General features: G+C 46.4%; 1 protein-coding gene across 3 annotated transcripts in view; it reads right to left on the reverse strand.

The window, feature by feature from the left end:
• The window catches only part of LOC126997883 (nuclear pore complex protein Nup214-like), a 109,533-nt gene that overhangs the window by 21,703 nt on the left and 67,743 nt on the right, over nt 1-20,087 (reverse strand). For all 3 annotated transcript variants that reach the window (XM_050859101.1, XM_050859102.1, XM_050859100.1), the window contains exons 14-19: nt 10,143-10,289; nt 6,918-9,812; nt 5,047-5,093; nt 4,609-4,728; nt 3,015-3,170; nt 1,087-1,227 (exon numbers count right to left, since the gene is read on the reverse strand). In XM_050859101.1, the coding sequence (XP_050715058.1) occupies nt 1,087-1,227; nt 3,015-3,170; nt 4,609-4,728; nt 5,047-5,093; nt 6,918-9,812; nt 10,143-10,289 (3,506 nt within the window). The remainder of the gene's footprint in view (nt 1-1,086; nt 1,228-3,014; nt 3,171-4,608; nt 4,729-5,046; nt 5,094-6,917; nt 9,813-10,142; nt 10,290-20,087) is intronic.

Here is a 20,087-nt window from a genome sequence, read left to right on the forward strand (position 1 = left end):
TGCTTTTCTATTTTTCTATTTTTGACAGCATACATCCGACAAGTAGCTGCTCAGCTGATAATTGTAAACAGACATGAATGTATGTCACAATAAGAAGATTCTGAAACCAGTTGTGGACATTTCATTGAAGACACAGACATTCTTAGACACGGAGTGAATCACTGATACACAAATAGCAAATAAAACTAAAGAAAGTCAACAACTCTAAACAAGAATAATATATATATATGGATATGACACCTCCTCTGAAGTGAACCTAAATATGACACAGTGGTCGCTGCTTACTGGTGTTGCTGTTCAGCTATTCATGTATGCCTAATTCATTCCCCATAAGATATACTTTATTGTTATTATTATTATTATTATTATTATTATTATTATTATTATCATTATCATACTTTACCCTCAATTTCATGGGTATCAGATTTCCCAGACAAAATCCAGGCTCTGGCAATTGTTGGACAAATGCCTCGCTCAAGTCCAGGAACCAAAATATAATCCAGGTGAAAAATCTGGGGTTCAGCAATGTCTGGCAGTTGCCAGACATGTGCTTGCCCAAGTCCAGGTATCAAAACAAATATCAGGCCACACAACAGATCCTTCCACCAGTCAGTGTCTGCAACACTTGCTACTCACTAGTTGGACGCTTATTGTTATTGTGGTGGCAGTGATGGTCATGTCGCCTCCACAATGGGATGTATCGGGGAGCGGATGCATCATGGAAGCCTGCAGCACTGTGGGATCCCCCAGCAAGACTGGATCGGGGTCAAGGCTCATGCCACGACCCCGACCTCTACTTTTTACTTTGTTTTTGGCTTAGGTAACGATTTTATAGGGGGGGAACCAGCCCAGATCAGGGGCCGGACTGACTGCTCACCAAAGGGCAGGGACGCAGGACCCCTGGGAGGATTAATCCCCCCCGTTACCCAAAGAAAGAGGCATGAACAGGAGAAAGAAAAATAAGGAAAAACAGCTTGGGGAGGTTTAGAACGCTGCATTACTCATGCAGATAGAGCTGCCCCTACCTACCTATTACATAACTTAAATAGAAGATAAATACAAACTTCACATGAGTAGTATCCTCACCTGTGGAAGAACTGAGTGGAGATGAAAATGTTGAAGAGCCTCCAAACACTGGGCTCTGGGATGCTATCCTTGGAGGTGAACCAAATGTGGGACCTCCCCCAAAGGAGGGGCTGCCCCCAAAGGTTGCTGCCCCACCAAAGCCTGGAAGGAGAAAAGCAGCTATTTAGGCATGAACACACATAAACACTAAATGTTCCCCATTTTAATAATTTGCCCAGTGCTGTTTTATTAACTTCTGGCATACTGGATTCTTTTAGGGGGAGGGTATCCATTAAGGCAGACCTGTAATAAGATCTTTTCAAACTTTCCCATTCTGTCCTGTCTTTCTTTTTTTTTTAACATTTTTTGGCCTATGGCACCACCAGGCTTTCTTGATGAGGCCTGATAAACAGTCCCAGCCCATCATGGTGCAGGCAAGTGCTTACAGTAGCGCCATCCTGCTTGGCTCATGCTGCCCCCTGGAGCTCATCTTTGATCCTCTCTTTTAGAGAGAGAATCTAGAGTCCAGGTTGATAGGTGGTCTTCAGGACTGCATGTGGGTAGTCTTAGGCCACTCGGTAAAGAAGGAACAGGAATTATATGTGACAGCAGTCACAGCACTGATGGGCAGGGGCTGGAGCAGGTGTCTTGGGGAGTGGGGTGATATGAGTGTAAGGTCTGGTGAGTCTTGCTGATTGGGAAACACACCATACACTGTAGGGAGACACGCGGAACTGGGAAAGAACAAGGTGAACGGCTTCTCTCCCTGTGAGATGCGAAGCAGCAAGATGCTTCTAGAACACAACAGCCAATCAGTGGCCGAAAAAAAATACCGATGCTCTGATTGGCTGAATCGGTACGTTCGGCCATTCTATCATGACGCGTGAGATTGAAGCTCATAAACAATGCTGCAGAATGCTGTGAAATGTTGAAAATTTATGCGATATCAAAATTAATAGGTCTTACAGAAAAAAAACGCGAAATACCAGGACCACGATATCACGGGGGTTTACTGTATTATCTCATATCTTCATCATTGGATGATGTAACATGGGTATGAGCTTAAAAAACTACTGTTATGACAACTGGTTGTTGGATAGGGCAGCTGCCTGGGAGCTTGTTTGGGGGGACCATCAGGAGTCCAGGTGGCGAGTGAGTCCCCATTAGTTATTACAGTATGGTGCTGGTCCAGCAGTATATGGCAGACCTGTACTACAAGTCAGTGAATAACCCACAATCCATCTTAGTAAAATTGGCAAAGATCAGGATATTGTGTTTTTTTTTTCTCAGAATATACTACAACATTGGCTGTAACATAATGCCTTGATGAATATTTACCAAAAAACTCCTAGTTTTATTCCAAACAAGGATAATAAGGTATTTGTACCCAAACAAGGATAATAAGGTATTTGTACCCTAAAAGTTGTTATTAGTCTTGTTGATGGCTGTTAAAGAAAGGCAGCACAGGGAAGCCTTTCCTTTTTAAAGCAATAAACTTTCAATAAAAAATTTACTCTTACCTGAAGTAACAGATACAAAATTCTATCCTAAAATCCTATGCTGCCCCGACCTGCGCTGCACTGCAGTGTATGCCAGGCCGTACTTTTACAATGGGCTATTCTAATAATTATAAGGTATGCTAATGAATAAGGAAAGATTCTGCTTATATTGAACAAATAAATACATAAAGACAGTAGGATTTTTTTCTCACTGAAGACCACTTAACGTTATTTGTGGGATTCTGCCGTACGTGCAAATGGGACAGCACCTGGCATGACGGGTGTGGCAGTGAAGCTGGTAATATACTTGTGAATTTTGAATTAGAACAGGAATGATATTTTAATGAAGGGGGTGAAGATGCTATTGTATCGGAAGTCATGCTTTCTCATGAGAGAACACAACAAAAAATGAAGATGATGGCACTTATTATCTCTTCCAGCATTGCCTACCTTGGGGTGTCTGTGGAGAGGTGACAGCAAAGCCAGTGTTAGCCACAGGTCCACTGCCACCACTGAAGCTGCCTGTGCCAGCACTGCCACTTGTGTTGCTTCCCCCAAAGATGCTGCTTTGAAAGGGACTGGTGCTGTTGTTGTTACCAAATAAACCTGCAATAGGAATTGATGGGTTCACAAGCTATAAATATATGAATGGCACCACTATAATATACTTGCCCACACCACTAACAGGCTGAGGTTGACCAACAAGCCCCATCAAGGCCTTCTGGGGCTATGAGCTGGGGAAAAAAAAAAAAAAAAAAAAGTTTCTGAATTGTTTTAGTCCTACAAATAATTATTGTTCAAGGTTTCCTTGTCTTCTGGTTGTGAAGTGATACATTCATTATCTATATCTTCTCTTCCCTACTTTTTCATTAGCCTTCCTGTGCTGGGTGCAGTCATAATTATCTGTATGGGTCGTCAGGGATGATTTAGCATTTTTCTTTACTTTTGACTTTCATGAGCTCATATCTTTGAAATGCAAGCATTTGTAACAATTTTTTATGGTCATGCAAGTTAAACAATCCTTTAAGCCAATTTTTGTGGACATTTAATGGTGCTAACATTTGAAGTTGTGATGTAATGTTAGTTTTAATGAACTTATTTTTAGCCTGCTCGAGTGACATGCCACGGAGGTGCAGTGGTTAGCATGCCTAGCTACGAATACTTGCGCCCAGGTCTGAATCCCAGCCTGGGCAGTCAACGTGCAGCTCACCCAGCTGTTCATCTTCCCTTTCTCACTGGTTGATAAATGAGTACCTGGGGAAATCTAGGAAAGATAACCTGTGGTAACCCAGATGTCACATTGGCCCTGTCTGTGTTGACACCCCAGGACCTCTGGCTGTGGCTTCAATTGGGACTGAGGCACATGAACACCTCCCCACTGCCACTTCAGAGCTGCATAATCTTAAATTCATATGGTTCTGCTCTGCTCTACTCCAGCTCCCACATGGTGTCTTAATCTTTTATGCAAAAACAATAATCAGAATATCTAGTGAACCCTGGAACAGCCTTGCTTCATTTGCATCACTACCATCCTTTGACATGAACATTTTTTTTAGAAGGGAGTATCTAGACATCTAACCAAAACTGACATTCTCTTTTGGCTACTTTTACTGTCTTTTGTTTGCAGAAACAGTATTATAGCAGTATATCTTGTATCTCTTGATTTTGCACTTGACTGGCTCAAAATAAGTCCCATCAGTCCCAACTTGATAAATCCCATTGACATAACACCTCCCCTGAACATGAATTTCTGCAGTGCTTTTCTTGTGCTATATAGAGGGTCTACTGTATCTATTCTAACACCATTATTGTATAAAATGCTATTTTAGAGCTCATTATTGGGAAGAACCTACAGAAGCATCATGTCCCTGTGGACTTTTTGTTTCTTCATTCAATGGTCTCAATCTCTCCCTAACTGACTTATACCTATCACCTGCCTACTCTTCACCAGCTTCACCTCTTCATGAAACTCCCATGAAACTGCTAATATAAGTGAAGTTACTGGCTGCACATCTGAAACCTACAAGACTACACATTGTCTTACTGGTCTGTGGTGCTGCATTTGATAGAGAAGTTGTCCCAAACACATTCTTGTTAGCACTTTCTGCAGTAGGCTTGCTGCCAAGGCCACTGAAGAAGCCACCTCCCCCACCACCTCCAGACCCTGTCACAAAATGGGGCAATTACTTAGAGAAGAGATATCCCACATGCTGGAGCCATTACCTATTATATTAACCATGAGAGGCAGGGAAAGGATACAGGACATGAAAAACAAGAGATTGCAAGAATGGAATGCATGTACAAGATAAGTTTCTTACTTTCATGGCCACCATAATGACAGTCTTGTAATAATACACTCAAAGACTAACTCTCCCGTGTTCTTTTACTACTGAATTATGTGTGGTTCAAATGTATATGCAGTATCAGTTTCCTAATGAGTTTGTTTCCACTCTGACCCCTTCAGCAAAATGTAAAAACTCACCAAATACTGAAGAGCCTCCAAATGGTGAAGATTCTGCCTTGGAAGTGCTGGAATAAAAGGAAAAATATCAGAATGTTGGGTGTACCACATATTTCATATATATATATATATATATATATATATATATATATATATATATATATATATATATATATATATATATATATATATATATATATATATATATATATATACTTGGTAAGGAGTGGCTCTCCCGTCACGCTGGTCGGGTTCAATCCCAGGCAGCCGGCAAATACCCTGATCTTGATTAATTTCTCGTGTTTCGATACACGAGAGGACGTGGGACCGAGAGAATAATAGAAAAGAGAATAGAAAATCTCATATATATATATATATATATATATATATATATATATATATATATATATATATATATATATATATATATATATATATATATATATATATATATATATATATATATATAACACCAAATAACTACATACCAAAAATTATTAGGTAACAGTTTACAGGATTGAGGTGACATTTATGGATAGCAATACCTGTTAGGAGATAACATTTCAAAAAGAGCTACCTTTTCTTGCTGATTTGAATTTTGCTGATTTATCAACAATAATATAATATAATATATTAATATAATGTTCCTTCTCAGAGTTCTGTTCTACCATTAATTTATTTAACCACTTCAAACACATAATAAAATAATAGGTAACCTCCACCCCAATACGAATAATCTATTAAATCATAATTCTATTAAAAAGATGGAGCCAAAACAAATGTTACTGACATAACACTATGTTGTTCATTCGACTTTTGTTCAGTACCAGCCAATGTAAACACACCTTGACCACTTCTGTTCATAATAGATGATGAGTCCTGTGGAACTCATATACATGTACTTATCTTTTGACTGAAAAAGGCGAGACCATCCTGGGCTATGGGACCACACTCATGAACTCTTCTGCATGCCCACACTCTCAAAGTTAAATGGGTGCAAATCTTTTTTATATGATGGCCATGGAAGAAAGACAAATTGTCCTCCACTCACTTTATTGACTAGATTTTTGTTTCCTCTCTTAATATCCAGGACCAAACCCAAACATGTTTTTATTCCTAACCTGTCATTTTGCAAGGGCTAAATCCCCTATGGCACCTCCACACTCCACTACAGTTCTTACAGTGGAAGTAGAAGTCTCCATGACTGGGACTTTATATGCATTAGCTGCCTGTCTAATCACTGCTGCGTGTCCCAGTCTCAAAATTATTCCAGTGACGACACCTATAAGTATTCTATAAAAACTCACTCTGAACACATCTATAGCTTGTTGGGGAAGTTCATAGTTGTCAATAGGTAAAAATATCAAGTGTTAAAGACCCTTTACTACTGAAAAATTCTACTTCTAGACAAAGAACAACCCAGACGACTGTCTTCACTTTTTTCAAAGACCTTCAGCTGTCCTCTCTTCTATTCTAAATAATCCTGTTTTGTACTTGACTGATAATCAAATTTCATCTCATCTGTTACTGACCAGCTTTGTTGGAGATTAGCAGCAAATTCTGCTCACGCCAATTTTGTCCTTCCAAAATGGCAACTTACAATAATGTCTCTATGTATGAATAACCCTCATTATGTGTAAGAGAGTTTTACCCAGTGCTACATGCTTAAAGAGGCTGCCTTTCAACATCATGCTGATCTATTCTTTCTCTAGTGGAACAAAAGGGTCAGAGAAAGGGTCTGGCTCAAAAATATAGGTTAAATCCTTGACTTTGATAGGCATTCTATGCCCCACAAAACCTGTAAATACTCTTCCAGGAGTGTCCGGCAACCATTATGCTATGTGGCCTGCTGCCTACTCTTTCTGAACAGAAACTAAAATCAAGTGGCTTACCTAACGGAGGAGAAAGGTGAAGGTGTGTTTGCTGCTGATGTCTGGCCGAAGATGGAGCTTGAGGAGGTGTTTCCAAAGAGTGACTGTCCCCCTGAGCCACCAAATATGCTCCCGCCAAGAGTTGAGGTGCCAAAGCCTCCACTGCCCTGACCTCCCCCATCAAAATGGGGACCTTGGGGAGATGGTGCACCTCCAAACACTGAGCCTGAGGTGCTTTGGGAGCCTTGACCAAACACTGAGCTGGAAGTGGTGGCTGCAGCAATGGTGCCAGGGGTGAGTGATGGGGCACCAGAGGAGCTGGGGGATGTGAAAGCAGAGCTGGAGGTTGTCAGACTAGTGAAAGCAGAGCTGGTAGTGGAGGAGGCACTAAAAATCCCTCCAGCTGAGAAGGATGCCCCAGTGGCTGGGGTGGTAGTTTGGGATGAGAAGAGTGTGGAAGCACCTGAGGTGGCTGAGCCTCCTCCTGAAGGAATGGAGAGATTGAAGGAGGGAGATCCACCAGCAGGAGGAGCAGAGAACAGCCCCATGGTTAGAACTGGGGCAGAAGAGGTGGTGGTGGAGGTGGAGGCAGAAGCAGTAGAGGTGGTTGTGGAGGCTGAGGTGGTGGAGGTTCCACTGTGAGCAGTCCCCCCAAACAGGCTGCCAGTGCTGTTCTTTGCTAATCCAAATATGCTTGGAGTGGTTGCATCAGTTTTAGCTTGAGTTCCAAAGATGCTACTGCCTGATGTGCTACCAGCAGATGATCCAAAAATGCCTTCAGAGCCTGAACTTGTAGGTGTTTTAAATATGCTCCCGGCGGATGTTGTAGCTGCTGTACTGAAAAGGCTTCCAGAGGTACTTGTGGCCCCAAAAATACTTCCTGAAGCTGTTGTTGAGATTCCAAAAATACTTCCACTGCCTGTTGTAGATACAGCCGTTGTGGGTAATCCAAAGATGCTGCTAGTCGCTGGTGTGCTTGCTGTTCCAAAAATATTTGAAGAGCCTGAAGCAGCAGATATCAAAGTAGGCACATTTGATGCTGTGTCTGTATCTGTTTCTGTATTTCCAAATAAATTTCCATCAGATGTTTTATTATTAGCATATGATGCCTCAAAAGTGTTTCCAGTGCTAGCTGCAGTCCCTGCTGTTCCAAAAATACTTCCACTTAATGTTCCTACAGTTCCAAAAACACTTCCTGTGGTTGTGGACGAGGCTCCAAAGATGCCACCACCAGAGGTGGTTGGCACTTCAAAAACGGTTCCTCCAGATGTGGGTTTTGAGCCCCCAAAGATACTTGCAGTTGTTGATGTTCCTAAAGTGGTGCTGCTAGTTGTTGCAGAGGTCATCACAGGCATTGGTACTGTGGTTGCTGTAGATGTGGAGCTACCCAAAAGACCTTTACTAGAAGTAGTGAGCTGAACACCAAAGAGGCTACTTGAAACTGTGGTGGAAGTAGTGACAACACTTTCTGAGGCTGTCATAGCTGTACCTGTAAAGAAGCCACCAGAGACTGTGGAAGGTGACATAAATAGGCTTGCTGAAGTTATGGTAGGGGTAGGCATGGAGACAGTGGCTGTAGTGGAAGTGGTGGTAACAGCAGTGGTAGATGGTGCAAGTTTTCCTGCATCTATAGAAGTTTTGGCTCCAAAGATACCACTGTTTGTGGATGAACTACCACCAAACATCATGCCACTGCTGTTTCCAAAGAGGTTTCCTGAGGTTGCCAAGAATGAACTGGGTTGGGAATTAGAACCAGACTGCTTGAGACCAGCAGTATTACTTTGCTGAGTGGAGGAGCCATCCAGTGCTGCCCTAAGGGAGCCTCCTTGACTGGTAGCCATGTCCCTTAGCCTCTCAGCTGGTGGCTCCTGGCCTTCTGTATTGTCCCCAATGACAGTGGCATTTGAGGCAGTGTCAGAGTCTGCTGAAGATGAGGAGGAGACTGAGTCTGTCTCTGCTGTTGAAGAGTGCAATGGCATACTTGTAAAGGTCTGAGGGGCATTCACAGGGCCAGGAGTGGAGGTGTTGCCTGCTGACTCAAAGACGCTTTGCTCCTGAGAACAAGATGCTAGTGGATGACTTGAGGGCTTGCTAAAAGGTACTGTTGAGGTTTCTGACTTGTCAGAAGCCTGAGTATGAGATTCACTGATGGAGGCTGGAGGGTTGAAAAACATACCACTATTGACCTCAGTCTTCTGTGAAATTTCACTGCTTGTAGTATGAGGAAAACTGGCATTCTCTGATGCCCCTGGAGGAGGCTGAAATAACAGGCTAGAACTTCCAGTAAGGCTTTGAGACATGGACTGCTGAGCTGCACTGCCCTGAGCAACTGTGCTGGGTGGGACGAACTGTGTGAAGGGAAAGGCAAGCGTTGTCTTGGAGAGGGAAGCAGAGGTTACAGGTTTGAAGGCTCCCAGAGGAGGTCCAGAGGCCACTGTTACTGGAATCTTGAGGGCCCCATGGGTTGACCCTCCATCACCAAAGCCTCGGAATGCTGTTTTGCTCTCAGGAAGCATAGGAATCCCAGGAGTCTTAGTGTCAGAGGTCCCAGTAGTAGTGGGCACTTCGGACACCAAACGTGAGAGAGCCCGCAGAGGGCTTGTGGGCTTGGCACTCTGAGTCAGCCTGCTGTCTGGGGTTTGTGGAGGTGTGATGTCCTCATACTGTGGCTTAGGTGCTGCTGCTCCTGAAATGGCATCACTTGTTTGTGTCATGCTAGCCTCTGAGATGCCTTTAGTTTCAGCTGCATCGATGTTGTTCCGCACGGGGGTCGAAAATGTCTGAGGACCGAAGGACTCCATCAGTGAGTGTCCTGTGTTGGCTGAGTAGGAGGAGTGGTGGGAGCCTTGGGGGGTGTGCCCAGGAGAGAGGTTCTCCAAGGAGCTCATGTCCAGGCGTGGTGATCTGGAACACTTTCTGTCACAAAGAAAAAAAAGAAAAGAAATTAGGCATCATATCTATTTATCTATCTATATCAACACTATGTTTGCAACAACTTGTACCTATTTCTCATTTTCACTGTAAATGCAAATAAACATATAACACTTTAAATTATCCGGCATAAGAAAACTGCATAGTTTTCAACCTTAAATATGCTTTTTTTTTTTTTTTTTTACATTGCAGCCTATTGCGCCGGTAGGCTTCTTCCCGGTGGATCCTGATGGTCGGTCCAAGGCTTCTTTCCGGTAGGTCCTGATGGTCGGCCAGCTTATTGAAATACCAAATTCAATGCCTTCTTAAACTTGCCTTAGGGGTATGAAGTTCCTCTGCAACAGAGCTTTCTGAAGGCTTTCTTGCTTCCGTGGGGAAAGCATCTTGAAGGGGGACATGTGGGAAGGGGCTGATATGGAGGTCTCCCGAAGTGATTTCTCCAGATTATCCAGGATCTCATCACTGCCAAAAAGAGAAGGTATCGTGCAGTTATCCACTACACCTACTATATTATATTAATTTTCATATGGAATAAGGCAGAGTGGAATAACTGAAGAGCATTAAAGAATGAATATTGTCAGAACATTTATAATTTGTAAATTATATATGATGACTAATTTAGTGAAAATGAAAGGCAAATGATTGAAGTGGTGTGAGGGTGATAGGCTTTCACATAGGTGAGTGTAAATTTATACAATTGAGTGTGTCTATGTATGAATGAAGAATGGGGAAGGGGATTAAGAAGTATGTTCCAAATAAATTGATACATTTTATCTAAAAATAAGTATCTGGGAAATTCTATCCTCTCAAGAGTCTTGTGCCTAAGTCAGTCCAATTTCTAACCTGGATTGGTTAGGGTGGGGCTTGCAACCTTTACCTCTAAAACCTTAATCCCACTTGTTACAAAATAAAACTGGCTACACACTCAGGCGATGGCGTCACGATGTTATGAGGACTGACGTCAAGAGGCCAATCTTCACCGTGTGTGGGGCCCTTGGCGCCAGTTGTGAGAAGGAATGACACTGCCTCATGGAATTGTGTCTGGTTATAATTCCATGTGAGGCATGTATAGGGATGCATGAGGGCAGAAGGGTCTTGGCATCAAGTGCCAGTCATCTGCATGTATGGATGCATGAGGCCAGGCACCACTAGTCTGCACATAAAGACAGTGTGCAGCACACCAGTCTTGATGCCTGTCCTTCACGATAATCCTCAGTGTGTGTGTGGCTTTGACTATGACACCAGGAACTAATGCCAGTCCACAAATGTTAGTCGTCACGCCAATCGTCTGCAGGTGTGGCCAGCTTAAGAGGTATGGGCTAGGATTGAGGCTCCAGTCAAGACTCTAACATTTCACTGGGGGGTTGACCCTGCAGTAGGCTTCCTTGATACATTCACGTTGGGAGAAGCTGCTGCTGATGACAGGTGTACAGCAAAAGCCTCAGGATTCTTGTATCCCAAAGGAGAGAAGCTCCCCTAGCCCATTTTTATGAATTGTGAGTGGCCAGAATGGTGCAGAAGTGATGCCGGCTTGTTGAACCAGGCCTGGAGTGGACATGAACTATAAAATACACTTCATATTATGAGCATATGTCGTGTGTCAGGGTGAGATAGAGAAGTTTCTGAAAGTATATATGAGAGATTTGGTATGGACATAACAGTGAGGAAGTGGACTGTGGAGCAGCTGAAAGGGTCAAGTGTGGTGCCTAAAAGAGCTGCTGTGGGAGGACTGGAGCTGTTACATGGGATGCCATTTTTGCTGTGCACAGCTGATTCACTGTCCAGTTGGGCTCACCCCTCCACCTGCAGGGAGGTGTGCACCTAACAGGTTGACTGATTGCAGACATGTGACATTGCCCCTACTGCCCCGATCAGCCCTGTTGCCTCTGAGGACTTTACTGGGTTTTAGGATCATCAACTGCTGCGATACGAGATGAGTGAATTGCTGAGGGAGGCTGTCATGCACCTGGCTGCAGAAGAAGGCAGCAAATGTGCAGAATTTAAAGCAGGTGAAATAGAGAAAACAGGAAGCAACTTTCGAAAGGTTTCAGTCCGTTTTTATTATTCTATGAAGTTTGCCCCCAAAGTAGCGGTTTCAGAACCAAGAACATTTTTTCAGTCTCTTAAACAATTGTGCAATTGAGATTCGGGAATAGCTTCTGGGTGCGCAACAGATGGCAAAAAATTAACCTCCTGGAAAACAATTTTTAGTATTACAACACCCAAGAGTGACATGTTGAACACCGAATAGTGTAAAAAAAATAATAATAATTCACCTGATGTGGCAATGATAGCTGGATAAAGGTCGCGGATATGAGGCGACCTTGGGAGCGCTGGTAGTGACGGGGTATATAGGATGGTGGCAAAGGGAAGATGACACACGACACAGTCACGTCTGAACATTATCTTGCAACTGATTATTCATTCCAGTTACAACATACGAAGTAAATCACTGGAAACATCACTTTGTCAATTTCCTGTAACATTCGCTTGTATTTTTTTTTTTAGCATATCCACCTTTCAGATCATCTATTTTATTTTCCCTTACCCTAAACTATTTACAGTCTACCTTACACTGTGCTTTTCAGTATTCTTTCAGTGTGTGATACTCAGTGAAACAAGGTGCAGCACACGTCGGTACTTGACATTCTGCGTACATAGTCACCACCATTTTTCTAGACCTCTCACGTTTGTTTGCTGAGGTACATACATGACACCGTCTATTGTTTGCGTCCTTTTTCTGTGTCCGGTAAATATTCTAACTTGTGTCTGGTGAGGCAGTCCTTACACAGGAGTCTGTCAGGACCATGTGACTGACGTCGTCCTCGAGCTGTGCCTGACACTGTCCCATATTTCTCCAAAAGCTGGTTGGCTACATTGTAAGAAAATTCTCAAGTTCTTTTTTTTTTCCAGTCTTGAGTAAGTACATGTTATATGCATTCAGCATTGTAACATCAACAACATGAAAGAATAGCTTATGGTACCATTTGACACATTTCCTCACGCATTCAATACCAGCAAGCTGACAGTCACTTTTGTCGACTAGGCACATATTCGCATTGTAATCAATGACAGCATCTGGCTTTCTAATTCTTTCATGTGTCCTGTGGTCTTCCCTGTCAGTGTCCTGCATGTGTCCTTGATGAACAGTGGTGAGCATGGTCACGTCACGTTTGTCATGCCAATTTATGGCCAGGACTTTTCCACTCTTTTGCAGTTCCACATTACCACGAACAGGTCGTGTTTCAAATTTTGGCATGTTTCCTGTTCTTACGTACTGTGCCACTTGACCCAGTCATATTTTCCAGTAAATACTGACACAGACTAGGGCTAGTGTACCAGTTATTGGTTCTATGCCCTCTCTGGCCTCAATCCTCAGAAGGCTTATGGACCTGATGGAGTGCCTCCTATTGTCCTTAAAAACTGTGCCTCCGTGCTGTCACCCTGCCTGGTCAAACTCTTTCGCCTCTGCCTGTCAACATCTACCTTCCCTTCTTGCTGGAAGTATGCCTTCATACAGCCTGTGCCTAAGAAGGGTGACCGCTCCAATCCCTCAAACTACCGTCCTATAGCTTTACTTTCTTGTCTATCTAAAGCTTTTGAATCAATCCTTAACCGGAAGATTCAAAAGCACCTTTCCACTTCTGACCTTCTATCTGATCGCCAGTATGGGTTCCGCAAGGGGCGTTCTACTGGTGATCTCCTAGCCTTCTTAACAGACTCTTGGTCATCCTCTCTTAGCCGTTTCGGTGAAACTTTTGCTATTGCGCTGGACATATCAAAAGCTTTTGATAGGGTCTGGCACAATTCTTTGCTTTCCAAACTACCCTCCTACGGTTTCTATCCTTCTCTCTGTACCTTTATCTCCAGTTTCCTTTCTGACCGTTCTATTTCTGCCGTGGTAGACGGTCACTGTTCTTCCCCTAAATCTATTAACAGTGGTGTCCCACAGGGTTCTGTCCTATCTCCCACTCTTTTTCTGTTGTTCATTAATGATCTTTCCAAAACGAACTGTCCTATCCATTCCTACGCCGATGATTCCACTCTGCATTATTCAACTTCTTTTAATAGAAGACCCACCCTACAGGAACTTAACGACTCAAGGCTGGAGGCTGCAGAACGCTTAACCTCAGACCTTACTATTATTTCCGATTGGGGCAAGAAGAACCTGGTGTCCTTCAACGCCTCAAAAACACAGTTTCTCCACCTATCCACTCGACACAATCTTCCGAACAACTATCCCCTATTCTTTGACAACACCCAGCTATCACCCTCCTCAACACTAAACATCCTCGGTCTATCCTTAACTCAAAATCTCAACTGGAAACTTCATATCTCATCTCTTACTAAATCAGCTTCCTCGAGGCGGGGCGTTCTGTACCGTCTCCGCCAGTTCTTCTCCCCTGCACAGTTGCTGTCCATATACAGGGGCCTTGTCCGCCCTCATATGGAGTATGCATCTCATGTGTGGGGGAGGTCCACTCACACAGCTCTTCTGGACAGAGTGGAGGCTAAGGCTCTTCGTCTCATCAGCTCTCCTCCTCATACTGATAGTCTTCTACCTCTTAAATTCCGCCACAATGTTGCCTCTCTTTCTATCTTCTATCGATATTTCCACGCTGACTGCTCTTCTGAACTTGCTAACTGCATGCCTCCCCTCCCTCGGCCCGCTGCACTCGACTTTCGACTCATGCTCATCCCTATACTGTCCAAACCCCTTATGCAAGAGTTAACCAGCATCTTCACTCTTTCATCCCTCACGCTGGTAAACTCTGGAACAATCTTCCTTCATCTGTATTTCCTCCTGCCTACGACTTGAACTCTTTCAAGAGGAGGGTATCAGACACCTCCTCCCAGATTTGATCTTGCTTTCAGCCACCTCTTTGTTTCTTTTTGGGAGCAGCGAGTAGCGGCTTTTTTTTATTGTTTCCTTTTGTGTGCCTTTGAGTTGGTTCCTTTTTTGTAAAAAAAAAAAAAAAAAAAAATAGATATATATATATATATATATATATATATATATATATATATATATATATATATATATATATATATATATATATATATATATATATATATATATATATATATATGATATGTCCCTTACCCATGTACCTTTCCATCATTTTCTTCACAACTGCGCCAGATACTCCCAAAGGGTCACCTTGTGGAATGTCAACAGGGGTGCCAGTATACACTATTGCATCTAAAACTATCCCTGTTTCGCAATCACAAAGGATAAAGAATTTAATACCCAACCTATGCCTTTTTGAAGGTATATATTGCTTGAATATGTCTCCCCTTGAACAACACCAGGCTTTCATCTATAACAACCTTGCAAAAAGGATAAAAGAACTGTCTGTACTTCTTAGTAATCATGGTAAATACTCTTCTAACCTTCCACAAACGATCATTTTCATCACATTCGTTATTTTCATGGAAATGTAGAAACCTTATCAATAAAAGGAATCTGATCACAACTTAGAAAAGTAGCTTTTTCTCAATTCTAAAGTTGCTCGCACATATTGCGGAACTACTTCAAAAGTTCTGAACGTATCTTAAAAAAAAATTCACCAAAAGAAAGAGCGTAAAGAGATTTAAATTTCGAAGACGAATTTTGGCTCTATATATCTTCAAACATTAGTTATGAAATTCTTTGTAGGATTTTTTTGGAAAAAAATTATATATAATTATTTTTTTCCTGACTTTTATATATCTTTTGAAAAAAATCTGGCTTCCAAATGCTAGCAATACAATGTTTTATACGGTGTTAGGAAATCATGTAAGTTGGATAAAAACTTTACGACTAGTTCTGATTTTTTTAAGGGTGGAAAAACTGCAAATTCCGCTGCATATTGCACATATCCATCTCGGAACAACCCCAGTTAACATATAACTAAATAATAATACTTAGCCTAAAAAAAATATATATATAGATATATCTATATATATATATATATATATATATATATATATATATATATATATATATATATATATATATCAGTGAAACGGATTCCTTAACCCGTCAACTGCGGCAGTCCTCACATGAGGTCGTCTTCAAGACTGCGGCAGTCCTCAACTGATCCTGGGTTTTTGATTGCATTCAAAAATTGCGCCGACACTAGTATCAGGCTGAAATTAGGTCTGGATCTAGCCAAACATAACAACTCGCCATTCCATCACACCCCACATCCCTACACGTGCAAGAATACATTCAGTAGCCATGAAGAGAAGACATTATGTAAGGAGGTCGCTGGCAGGCTTGTTTTCGGCCACCAGCACCTCCACGGCCACCACCAGCACCTCCACGGCCACCACCAGCACCTCCACGGCCACCACCAGCACCTCCACAGCCACCACCAGCACCTCCACAGCCACCACCAGCACCTCCACGGCCACCACCAGCACCTCCACGGCCACCACCAGCACCTCCACAGCCACCACCAGCACCTCCACAGCCACCACCAGCACCTCCACAGCCACCACCAGCACCTCCACGGCCACCACCAGCACCTCCACAGCCACCACCAGCACCTCCACAGCCACCACCAGCACCTCCACAGCCACCACCAGCACCTCCACAGCCACCACCAGCACCTCCACAGCCACCACCAGCACCTCCACGGCCACCACCAGCACCTCCACGGCCACCACCAGCACCTCCACAGCCACCACCAGCACCTCCACAGCCACCACCAGCACCTCCACGGCCACCACCAGCACCTCCACAGCCACCACCAGCACCTCCACAGCCACCACCAGCACCTCCACGGCCACCACCAGCACCTCCACGGCCACCACCAGCACCTCCACGGCCACCACCAGCACCTCCACGGCCACCACCAGCACCTCCACGGCCACCACCAGCACCTCCACGGCCACCACCAGCACCTCCACAGCCACCACCAGCACCTCCACGGCCACCACCAGCACCTCCACGGCCACCACCAGCACCTCCACGGCCACCACCAGCACCTCCACGGCCACCACCAGCACCTCCACGGCCACCACCAGCACCTCCACAGCCACCACCAGCACCTCCACAGCCACCACCAGCACCTCCACAGCCACCAGCAGCACCTCCAGCCACCACCAGCACCTCCACGGCCACCACCAGCACCTCCACAGCCACCACCAGCACCTCCACAGCCACCACCAGCACCTCCACGGCCACCACCAGCACCTCCACGGCCACCACCAGCACCTCCACGGCCACCACCAGCACCTCCACGGCCACCACCAGCACCTCCACAGCCACCACCAGCACCTCCACGGCCACCACCAGCACCTCCACAGCCACCACCAGCACCTCCACAGCCACCACCAGCACCTCCACGGCCACCACCAGCACCTCCACAGCCACCACCAGCACCTCCACGGCCACCACCAGCACCTCCACAGCCACCACCAGCACCTCCACAGCCACCACCAGCACCTCCACAGCCACCACCAGCACCTCCACAGCCACCACCAGCACCTCCACAGCCACCACCAGCACCTCCACGGCCACCACCAGCACCTCCACGGCCACCACCAGCACCTCCACGGCCACCACCAGCACCTCCACGGCCACCACCAGCACCTCCACAGCCACCACCAGCACCTCCACAGCCACCACCAGCACCTCCACAGCCACCACCAGCACCTCCACAGCCACCACCAGCACCTCCACAGCCACCACCAGCACCTCCACAGCCACCACCAGCACCTCCACAGCCACCACCAGCACCTCCATGGCCACCACCAGCACCTCCACAGCCACCACCAGCACCTCCACAGCCACCACCAGCACCTCCACAGCCACCACCAGCACCTCCACAGCCACCACCAGCACCTCCACAGCCACCACCAGCACCTCCACGGCCACCACCAGCACCTCCACAGCCACCACCAGCACCTCCACAGCCACCACCAGCACCTCCACAGCCACCACCAGCACCTCCACGGCCACCACCAGCACCTCCACAGCCACCACCAGCACCTCCACAGCCACCACCAGCACCTCCACAGCCACCACCAGCACCTCCACAGCCACCACCAGCACCTCCACAGCCACCACCAGCACCTCCACGGCCACCACCAGCACCTCCACGGCCACCACCAGCACCTCCACAGCCACCACCAGCACCTCCACAGCCACCACCAGCACCTCCACGGCCACCACCAGCACCTCCACAGCCACCACCAGCACCTCCACAGCCACCACCAGCACCTCCACGGCCACCACCAGCACCTCCACAGCCACCACCAGCACCTCCACGGCCACCAGCACATCCACTGCCACCACCAGCACCTCCACCGCCACCACCAGCACCTCCCCCGCCACCACCAGCACCTCCACAGCCACCACCAGCACCTCCACGGCCACCACCAGCACCTCCACAGCCACCACCAGCACCTCCACGGCCACCACCAGCACCTCCACGGCCACCACCAGCACCTCCACGGCCACCACCAGCACCTCCACGGCCACCACCAGCACCTCCACAGCCACCACCAGCACCTCCACGGCCACCACCAGCACCTCCACAGCCACCACCAGCACCTCCACAGCCACCACCAGCACCTCCACGCCACCACCAGCACCTCCACTGCCACCACCAGCACCTCCACGGCCACCACCAGCACCTCCACAGCCACCACCAGCACCTCCACAGCCACCACCAGCACCTCCACAGCCACCACCAGCACCTCCACAGCCACCACCAGCACCTCCACAGCCACCACCAGCACCTCCACCGCCACCACCAGCACCTCCACCGCCACCACCAGCACCTCCACGGCCACCACCAGCACCTCCACGGCCACCACCAGCACCTCCACGGCCACCACCAGCACCTCCATGGCCACCACCAGCACCTCCACAGCCACCACCAGCACCTCCACAGCCACCACCAGCACCTCCACAGCCACCACCAGCACCTCCACAGCCACCACCAGCACCTCCACGGCCACCACCAGCACCTCCACGGCCACCACCAGCACCTCCATGGCCACCACCAGCACCTCCATGGCCACCACCAGCACCTCCACAGCCACCACCAGCACCTCCACAGCCACCACCAGCACCTCCACGGCCACCACCAGCACCTCCACGGCCACCACCAGCACCTCCACGGCCACCACCAGCACCTCCATGGCCACCACCAGCACCTCCACAGCCACCACCAGCACCTCCACAGCCACCACCAGCACCTCCACAGCCACCACCAGCACCTCCACAGCCACCACCAGCACCTCCACAGCCACCACCAGCACCTCCACAGCCACCACCAGCACCTCCACAGCCACCACCAGCACCTCCACAGCCACCACCAGCACCTCCACAGCCACCACCAGCACCTCCACAGCCACCACCAGCGGGGCCTTCCCTTTTGCCTGCCCGTACGCCGTAACCAGATGGTTGACAGGGATAAAAATTATATGGGCAGATGCAGGGGAATGAGACGAAGACGCTCATATACATTTAATTGATTTCTGTAAGAGTTGCAAAAAACTCGAATCTGCCGCTTGACAGACATGAATCAGATTAGGGGTCCCGCAGTTTACGGGTTAAACACCCGACACCCTACGTGCCCCTAAGCTGATTAAGTATCTTCAGTTATCTTCATATATCTTCATTTGTATATTTTTTTCTGGATTTTTTTTCATGATTTTGTTTTGATGTTGTTGTATGATAGTTTTTGCAGGACTGCAGCAGAAGCAGGGAGGCTACACATGTGCTCCTCGCTCGCACTCCACAAGTGCTTTTATTTATTTATTATTGTTTTTTACTGTTTTCGAGTGCATTTTCATTGTTCTTCTGACAGTGCGGTTAAACGCAAAAGAAAGGCGGTTATGTGGAGTGAGGCTGCAAAGAAACGACTGGAAAACAATTGGGAAAATAGATGGAACAAAGAAATGACGATCCAGCACCTGCTCCCAACACATCCAGCGAGACGCTCCCTCCTCCCACTGTGCACGTGACTGCTTCCCTCCAATTCTTGAGTCAACAGTGACATGACAGAAGATGGATGAAGCAAGAGTTTCTACACGCCACCCAAAAAGGAAGAGACGTGTGAAGGAAAGCGGCAAGTCTGCAGACTATCAGCCAGGTGGTTTTGATATCTAGGCCTTATAGCCAGGGGGCTTAATCATATGATTGTTCAAATCATTCCAAAAGTGCCATTTTTGGACCACAGGTAGCTATGACCGTACTAATTTGATTTTTTGCGGGAGCCAAGCTCAGCTCCTACTGTGGCGGCCATATTGGCCAAATTC

Source organism: Eriocheir sinensis, chromosome 13, assembly GCF_024679095.1.
Source record: "Eriocheir sinensis breed Jianghai 21 chromosome 13, ASM2467909v1, whole genome shotgun sequence".
NCBI lineage: Eukaryota > Metazoa > Arthropoda > Malacostraca > Decapoda > Varunidae > Eriocheir > Eriocheir sinensis.